This window comes from Asparagus officinalis, chromosome 2 (assembly GCF_001876935.1).
Source record: "Asparagus officinalis chromosome 2, Aspof.V1, whole genome shotgun sequence".
Classification (NCBI taxonomy): Eukaryota; Viridiplantae; Streptophyta; class Magnoliopsida; order Asparagales; family Asparagaceae; genus Asparagus; species Asparagus officinalis.
Window position 1 is genome coordinate 3,018,670 of NC_033795.1, and position 9,120 is coordinate 3,027,789.

Below are 9,120 nucleotides of genomic sequence, written 5' to 3' on the forward strand. Positions count from 1 at the left end.
CTAGGAGAATTCTTAAACGTCGTCCGAATGTCTCCAGAGTCAGCATTTCCCTACAGGAGAGCTAAACTACACCGTGTGCGGATCACACGTTGATATGGACCCATCTATGGTTGATAAAAGTAGCAAAATTTTAGTCAACAGGAGGGGAATAAACTTGTAAAGCTGATTTTTACATTTACTAAGTGTAGAGCTTGTTTTTGCATGTAAGCAAAAGATAGAAGTAAGAAGGTGACTTGATTTTTTAATGTTTTAGATGTTTGTTTAGGTACAAGTGGTCACACAAAGTGAAACGGTGGTCACATACGATTTAATTCAATTTTGACTTCTCTAAATAAGTGCTGAATCCACGTGAAAGTGACAAAAATGATAATAATTTTTAATCAATCGTATTTTCCCAATCATTTTCACGTTGCATTTTTAATAATAATTTCATTTTTAGACAAACATTGTATCTTGCTTGTATACTAATGTGAATATGAAAGTTATTTGAAAAAAAAAACTCACGCATTATTAATTCACTTTTGAATTGGCAAACACCCTCTTAACATTCAACCTTGAGGTCAGTGGATATAATTTTTTGTCTACAAGAGAAAGTGAGTAATAATGGACTATAGGTCTACAATATTGAATAATGTTATTAAATCTTTTATTTTGTTCATAACTATTTTGATAAAGTTTCATTCTCATTTTATTTCTTTGTAAAATCTATAATTTAGTAGCTTTGAATTTGCCTATGACGGTTTTCATATGCAGTGTGCCACATGCACCCTAAAGCTTTACCAAATATCAAAAATTCGAATTTACTTAGCATTTTCTGTCTGATAAAATATAATCTAAAACATTCAAATGTAAAAACATACATGACTCAACAGTATAAGATATAGATGAATGATAGCGATGCCCATGACATAAATTAAATGTAAGAGATTGAGAAATAGAGACCTAAAGACAACAAAATTTAAAAAAAAAACAAAATTTACCTGACAATGATACACAATGATGTTATTTTTTTAATTCTCAAAACAAAAAACAAACAAAAAAAAACACGATTCAACACGCAAAAATACAAAACTCTTACAAAAAGGCATACATTTTCTCACGTGATTCAAGTTTCATTCTCATTTTATTTCTTTGTAAAATCTATAATTTAGTAACTTTGAATTTGCCCATGACGGTTTTCATATGCAGTGGGCCACATGCACCCTAAAGCTTTACCATTTATCAAAACTTCGAATTTACTTAGCATTTTCTTTCTGATAAAATATAATCTAAAACATTCAAAAGTAAAAACATACATGACTTAACAATATAAGATATAGATGAATGATAGCGATACCCGTGATATATAAATTAAATGTACGAGATTGAGAAATAGAGACCTAAAGACAACAAATTTTTTAAATAAAAACAGAATTTACCTGAAAATAATACACAATGATGTTTTTTTAAATTCTCAAAACAAAAACAAACAAGCAAACGAAAAAAAAACATGATTCAACACGCAAAAATACAAAACTCTTACAAAAAGGCATACATTTTCTCACGTGATTCACGTTCCCTATATATCCTCATTCCCCGCTATGAGATGAAAATCCCGCCCTTCTCACTTCTCCGTCAACCACAGCTAACTTCAAATAATAAAAATAATAATATCTCCCCATTCATAATACCGAACGCCGTCATTTTCTAGGGTTTCGACCTCTGATCCCCCTTTTGGGGGGCGAAATCTGTAAATTATGGATTGGCGATCGAGGTATGGCGGCGGATGGGCGAGGCGAGCGATCGGGCGAGCTCATGTCAGAGGTGAGGCCAGAAATCTTGGAGTTTTAGGGTTTAATTTGTTGATTATTACGGTGTTTTAGATTAGGGGTTAGGATTTATGATGCCTGTTTCTTTTAATTTGATTTCTATTTTTATGGCACTTGAACGATGAATTGCTATTTATTTCTGTAGCTGGTCGGTTAATTAGCTACAATCTAGCGAGTTATTCACTCTTTAATCAGCTTAATAGTTATTTATGATTAAAATCCCTTTTTGGTACAGTACTCTGTCGTCGAAGCAGATTATTCCCATATTTTTGGGTTGTAAAGTAAACTCAAAGAGGCAGTTGATGTAATTGGGTCATTTCATCACCTGCAAGCTTTTGATGGATTTATCGGGAATGCCTAATAATTGCCTCGACGGAGATACTAGCTCTGATCATCGGACACTTGTCTGCGTTAAAGATTTGAGAGTGTTCAACGCATCTAGATACGACACACAAGTCCATTTGTGTGCGAGACTTATCAGTGTGTAAACTATTATTCACCTAGAATTTACGTTTTAGATGAAGTATGTTATGTCCTTGAAAAAAGTTTATTGTTTTATGAATATTCTACCAAAAGTAACAATCCAACAATATGTGTATGAGTCTGAATAGGCATATATGCAGAAGAAATATAGATTTATAACTGCGCTCTCGTGGATGGATTTCAGAAAGTTAATGTGTTTGACATCTCGGGTCTGTTTTGAGGTAGGGTACTTATCTCTATATCTACAAATCATAGGATTTTAGTATTGAGAGATTATTCCGCATGTTTGATGCTGAAGAGAACTGATCTCGATGGCGAAGGCGGCGATCGTTGGAGACGGAGGCAAGCGAACGGCGACGGCGGGGAGAGGCGAGGGCATGATGGATCTCGCCTGCGTTGCCTTAGATCTCGCTTGAATCGAGGAGATGAAGACTTCGCCCGCGGAGCCAGAGATCGCCTGCGGGCGAGCAGTTTCGTGGACCTCGTCTGTTCGAGTGCTAGCGGATCGAGCCAGGAGCGAACTCGCCTGCAGGCGTTGGAATTTCGCCTGTGTGATTTCGCCCGCGTGGGTGGGATCCAGCTGGATCGCACAAACTATCCTAGGATTTCCCTATAAAAGGGAAACCATGTTCACGAGATCAGCGAGCAATGTTTCGTGATTTTAACAGAAGAGGATTTCTTCTGTAGTGGTGACGGCTTTTATCTCCAGCGAAAATTCTCAGTTGATTTGAGAATCAATTTTTTGATTAAGAAAAATTGCACAAATCCTGTAGCATTTACTACACTGACGAATTGGTGTTGTGAGAGATCTCAAGTTTGAGATCCTCTCTTTTATAAGCTTTGTAATTTCTTGTGGTTAAATAAAAAATTAATTGTGTGGCTCCCGTAGACGTAGGCAAGTTTGCCGAATCACGTAAATTTGTTATCTCATCTCATTTACTTACTATTTATCCGTGTAGTTGTTTATTGCTTATATTAGTTGGTTTGAGTTTGGTTTAAACTCAAGCTCAAGTTGTTTTCTCTTAGGATTAATTTAGCTTCCGCGGCGGTGTGGGCGTCTCGCTCCCAACAATTGGTATCAGAGCCCTTGTTCAGATGGAGGTGGTAAAATTTTCGATTTGAGGTGGTGCTTGATTATTATTGAAATTACTGAGAGAACTGGATTTATTAATACAAGCGGAGAATGACATCTATAAGTAAAACAGTTAAAGTGAGAAAGTATGAGATCGAGAAATTCAATGGGAAGAATGATTTTTCTTATTGGAGGATGCAGATAAAAAATCCATTAATTTCGTAAGAAATTACACAAGGCTTTGGCGGGGAGAGAAAAGAAGCACAAAGATATGTCTGATATGTGAAGAGTTAGATCTCGAAGCACGAGCGTCGATTATCCTATGTCTTGAGAGATATGTTGCTTTCTTGTAGATGGAGAGGAAACGGTTGCGGGCGTGTGGTTGAAGTTGGAAAGCACCTTCATGACGAAGAGTCTAACGAATCGGATCTATTTAAAATCCAAATTGTATACTTGCAAGATGGAGGAAGGATCATCAATCCGGGAATACATCAACAAGTTCGATAGGATCTTATCGGATTTGAAAGATATTAAGATGACAGTGGAAGACGTGGATCAGGCACTTCTACTACTTCTATCTCTGTCGAAGTCTTATGAGAATCTGGTTCAAACACTGATGTTTGTGGGTGACAGTTTATCGATGGATGAGACTAGAACGACGCTTCTAGTGGATGATCTTCGAAAAATTACAACTAGTGATATGGCCACTGGTGGTAACAAAGAACAAACGCAGGGGTTTTTACCAGAGGAAGGGGCAATGAGCGAGGAAAAGGCAAGAGAGGAAAGCCTAGATCAAAATCAAGACCTATTACGGAAAGACCGGGTTTCAAATATGGTAAACTAGGGCATTTCAAAGTCAATTGTCCTAACAAGAGAGTAGGTGGGAAGAAGAACAACAATAAGACTGAAAGACGAGAAGGCAATGAAAAGACGAGCTACACTTCAGGGGAAGGGAGCGATAAGGAATGCTATGTCGTCACGAGTGACAATGATACCTTCGGGAAGTGGATACTTGATTCTGGTTGCTCTTACTATATGCGTCCAAATAGGAAGTGGTTTACTACCTATAGGAGCATTGATGCTAGAACCTTATTGATGAGGAATAACCATTCTTGTAAAACGATGAGGCTAGGTGATATCAAGATCAAGATGCATGATGGAGTGATTCGAACCTTAATGGATGTAAGGTACGTTCCCGACTTGTGAAAGAATCTTATCTTAGTTGGTGTTTTGGACTCCGAGGGCTGCAAGATTGTAACAGAGAACGGAATGAAGAGGGTTATTCGGGGTTCCTTAGTAGCGATGAAGGATATTCGTCACGGTAACCTATATACTCTCTTGGGTACGACGGTGACAGGAGATGCAACTGTTGGAACTGATGGAAGTGATGGAGACCCATGTGAGCACACACGGTTATGGCATAGGAGATTTGGGCACATATCAGAGAAGGGTCTAGATCTGTTCGGTAATGATGGTTTGTTGAAGAATCTGAAGAAGCCTTGCATGAATTTTTTACGAGGACTGTGTGTATGGAAAGGCACACAAGGTCCGATTTCTGACAAGCAATCACAAGAGCAGAGGGATACTAGATTATGTGCACACGGATGTTTAGGGTCCAGCTTCGACAACTTTCAAGGGTGGTTCCAGATATTTTTTCACATTCATAGATGATCATTTAAGGTATACTTGGATTTATTTTCTAAAGCATAAGAATGAGGTATTTGAGACATTCAAGAAGTGGAAGGCGATGATTGAGAACAAGACAGGAAAAAAATTAAAGACATTAAGATCTAACAACGGTATAAAGTATACAGATGGTGCCTTCAAGGAGTTCTGTGATCAGGAAGGAATTGCCAGACATTGGACAGTTAGATCTACACCACAGCAAAATGGGGTCACGGAAAGACTGAACCGAATACTATGGGAGAAAACAATGAGTATGCGATCATATGCTGGTTTGGATAAAGAATGATGGACAGAGTCAATTGCTATAGCTTGCTATATTATGAATCGATCCCCACATTCTATATTGGATGGTGATACATCCTATCGGGTATGGTCAGGGGAGCATGCAGATTATGAGAGGCTCCGAATTTTCGGGTGTACCGCCTACTATCACGTCAACAAGGGAAAGCTTGACGCGAAGGCTAAGAAGATAATTTTCTTGGGGTATGCAAAGGGTGTAAAAGGCTATCGCCTCTGGTGTACAGAAGATTCAAAGTTCGTGATCAGCAGGGACATTACCTTTGATGAGAAGTCTATGATTGCTAGGGTGCCCAAGGATGATGGTGCTGAGATTATTAGGAATTCTAAGTCCCAGGTTATTGAGATAGAACCTAAAGACCAACTAGGTTCTAGTTGTGTTCAAGTGAGAAATCAGGTAGATGATGAGCTTGAGCAGAAGGAGGTTCGACAGGAGAATACACAGGCACTACAACAACAGCAGCTCGAGGATAGCTTGGTTTTCACTAGGCCAATACAAGCATACAAGCAAGTACAGTAGCTGGTGGCTGATCAACCCCTGAAACACTATGGGCAGGTTAATTTGGTTGAGTACGCATTTTCGTTGGAGGAAGATGAGCTGGTCTCCTTTAAGGAAGCTATTCGGGATAGAAATAACGAGAGTTGGTTGGCTGCGATGGAGGAGGAGATGGAATCACTCCGGAAGAACCAAACATGGGAGGTGGTCCTATTGTCCGTAGGACAGAAAGCTATAGATTGTAAGTGGATGTATAAAAGAATGAAAGATCCTTCCGAGCTCGGCGGTACAAGGTACAAAGCCAGGCTAGTGACTAAGGGGTTTGCACAAAGAGAGGGTGTAGATTACAATGAGATCTTTTCTTCGGTGGTAAAACACACTTCTATTCGGGTGCTATTGAGTATTGTTGCTCATGGTGATCTTGAGCTGGAATAACTTTATGTCAAAACGGTCTTCTTGCACGGAGACTTGGAGGAGGAAATCTATATGCATCAGCCTGAGGGTTACAAGGTAAAACGGTCTTCTTGCACGGAGACTTGGAGGAGGAAATCTATATGCATCAGCCTGAGGGTTACAAGGTTGAGGATAAGGAGAATCATGTATCAGCCTGAGGGTTACAAGGTTGAGGATAAGGAGAATCATGTATGTCGCTTGAGGAAATCACTTTATGAATTGAAACAATCTCCTCGGCAGTGGTACAAGCGATTTGACTCATTCATGCTAAAGCATGAGTTCTCCAGAAGCGAATATGACTGTTGCGTCTATATTCGGAAGCTTCATGGAGGTGATTATATTTATCTCCTTTTGTATGTGGATGTCATGCTTATTGCTTCCAAGAGCAAGGTGGAGATAGATAGACTGAAATCTTAACTTGGTAAAGAGTTCGAGATGAAAAACATGAACGCTGCTAAGAAAATACTGGGTATGAAGATTAGAAGAGAGCTGGCGAATCGACGATTGTTCTTGAGTCAGAAGGGCTACATAGAGCGGGTGATCGCGAGACTTAGGATACAAAGTGTTAAGTCAGTGGTGACTCCGTTAGCCCTATATTTCAGGCTCTCGGGTAAACAATCTTTCACTACAGCGGAAGAGAAGACACGCATGAAACGTGTTCCTTATGCTAGTGTAGTTGGCAGTTTGATGTACGTCATGATGTGTACACGTCCACATATTTCACAGGCGGTTAGTGTGGTCAGCAGATTCATGGCGAATCCGGGAAAGACGCACTGGAAAGCGGTGAAATGGGTCCTGAGGTACTTGAAAGGTACCGCGGATACGAGTCTGTATTTTGGTGGAGATACGTGTCAGATTGATGGGTTTGTGGGCTCAGATTATGCGGACGATCTAGATAGACTGCGATCTACTACTGGTTATGTATTCAACATACATGGGGCTCCAGTTAGTTAGCGATCGATGTTACATTCTACAGTGATACTTTCTACTACAGAGGCTGAGTACATGGCCATGATTGAAGGAGTGAAAGAAACATTATGGCTGTGGGGTCTTCTAGATGATTTGGGGATTGAGCATGATAGTGTGAACTTGTGGTGCGATAGTCAGAGTATGATTCATTTGGCTAAGAATCAAGTTCATCATGCTCGTACCAAGCATATCGACGTCAGGTATCATTTTGTGCGGGATCATGCTCGTACCAAGCATATCGACGTCAGGTATCATTTTGTGCGGGATGTCATAGAGGAAGGTGATATTTCTCTCATGAAGCGTCAGGTATCATTTTGTGCGGGATGTCATAGAGGAAGGTGATATTTCTCTCATGAAGGTGCACACGAAACAGAACCCAACAGACATGCTAACCAAGGTGGTCACAGGTAGTAAGTTTCAGTATTGCTTGGACTTGCTTAATATCAGCCCATGTTGGTCCGCCCAAAAGGGAAATAACAGAACTACGGTTAGCTTGATCCCGGTGGAGGGTACATAGGCAGTCGCGATATAGTGACGCAGCTGGTTTGGTCTGATTTGACCTGGTTGGTATTCGCGGTGTTATTCTGGTGTTCGTCCAAAATTTGAGGTTTATCAAATGATGGACGAGGTGATGAATTGAAGAGAATTGACCTCGACAGCGACGACGACGATCGTCGGAGACGGAGGCAGCGAACAGCAACGATGGGGAGAGGTGAGGGCATGATGGATCTCGCCTGAATCGAGGAGATGAAGACTTCGCCTGCGGGCGAGGAGTTTCGTGGACCTCGCCTGTTCGAGGGCGAACGGATCTCGCCAGGAGCGAACTCGCCTGCGGGCGTTGGAATTTCGCCTGTGTGATTTCGCCTGCGTGGGTGGAATCCAGCTGGATCGCACAAACTGCCCTAGGGTTTCCCTATAAAAGGGAAACTCTGTTCACGAGATCAGCGAGCAATCTTTCGCGATTTTAACAGAAGAGGATTTCTTCTGTGGTGGCGACGACTTTTATCTCCAGCGGAAATTCTCAGTTGATTTGAGAATCAATTTTTCGGTCAAGAAAAATTGCACAAGTCCTGTAGCATTTACTACAGTGACAAATTGGTGTTGTGAGAGATCTCAAGTTTGAGATCCTCTCTTTTATAAGCTTTGTAATTTTTTGTGGTTAAATAAGAAATTAATTGTGTGGCTCCCGTGGACGTAGGCAAGTTTGCCGAAGCACGTAAATTTGTTTTCTCATCTCATTTACTTACTGTTTTATCTGTGTAATTGTTTATTGCTTGTATTAGTTGGTTTGAGTTTGGCTTAAACTCAAGCTTAAGTTGTTTTCTCTTAGGATTAATTTAGCTTCCGCAGCGGTGTGAGCGTCTCGCTCCCAACAGATGCAACGTGTTTTATAAAGGAATTCCAACATTTAGTCCATGTTTCTGGATTAGTTGTCTTAGCTGTCTCAATGGTTCATATAAATCAAGAAGTACAAACTGCTGGCAGAAAGTTATAGGATCAAGTCTTTCGATAAGAACTTCATATTTGCTTTTCTATTTATGGCATTTAGCCTAATAACTGATGTCCTTTTCGGTTCCATGTACCTTTTCTGCAAAAGTTGGAAGGAGCTTAAGTATACATGGCTTTCCTGAATATTTTCACTGACCTAACTGCCACCTGGCATCCCATGTTTTATTTAGAGGTTTCTCTTGTTCCATAAGGTCGAGAGCCTCTAAACCGGGTCAGTTAGTGTCTAGTGGTTTCCCAAGATTGAGCTCCATCACTTATTCCTTTCCTTCAGTGAAATGTTAGGATAATGGATTATGAGTTTAGTTATCCTAGCAATACATGGGTCTGCAAACATGTCGTAGTAGTTG

General features: G+C 40.3%; 1 protein-coding gene across 1 annotated transcript in view; it reads left to right on the forward strand.

The window, feature by feature from the left end:
* The window catches only part of LOC109829651, a 14,610-nt gene continuing 7,098 nt past the window's right edge, over nucleotides 1,609-9,120 (forward strand). The window contains exon 1 of the mRNA XM_020396701.1: nucleotides 1,609-1,803. Within this exon, the coding sequence (XP_020252290.1) occupies nucleotides 1,737-1,803 (67 nt within the window). The 5' untranslated portion in view covers nucleotides 1,609-1,736. The remainder of the gene's footprint in view (nucleotides 1,804-9,120) is intronic.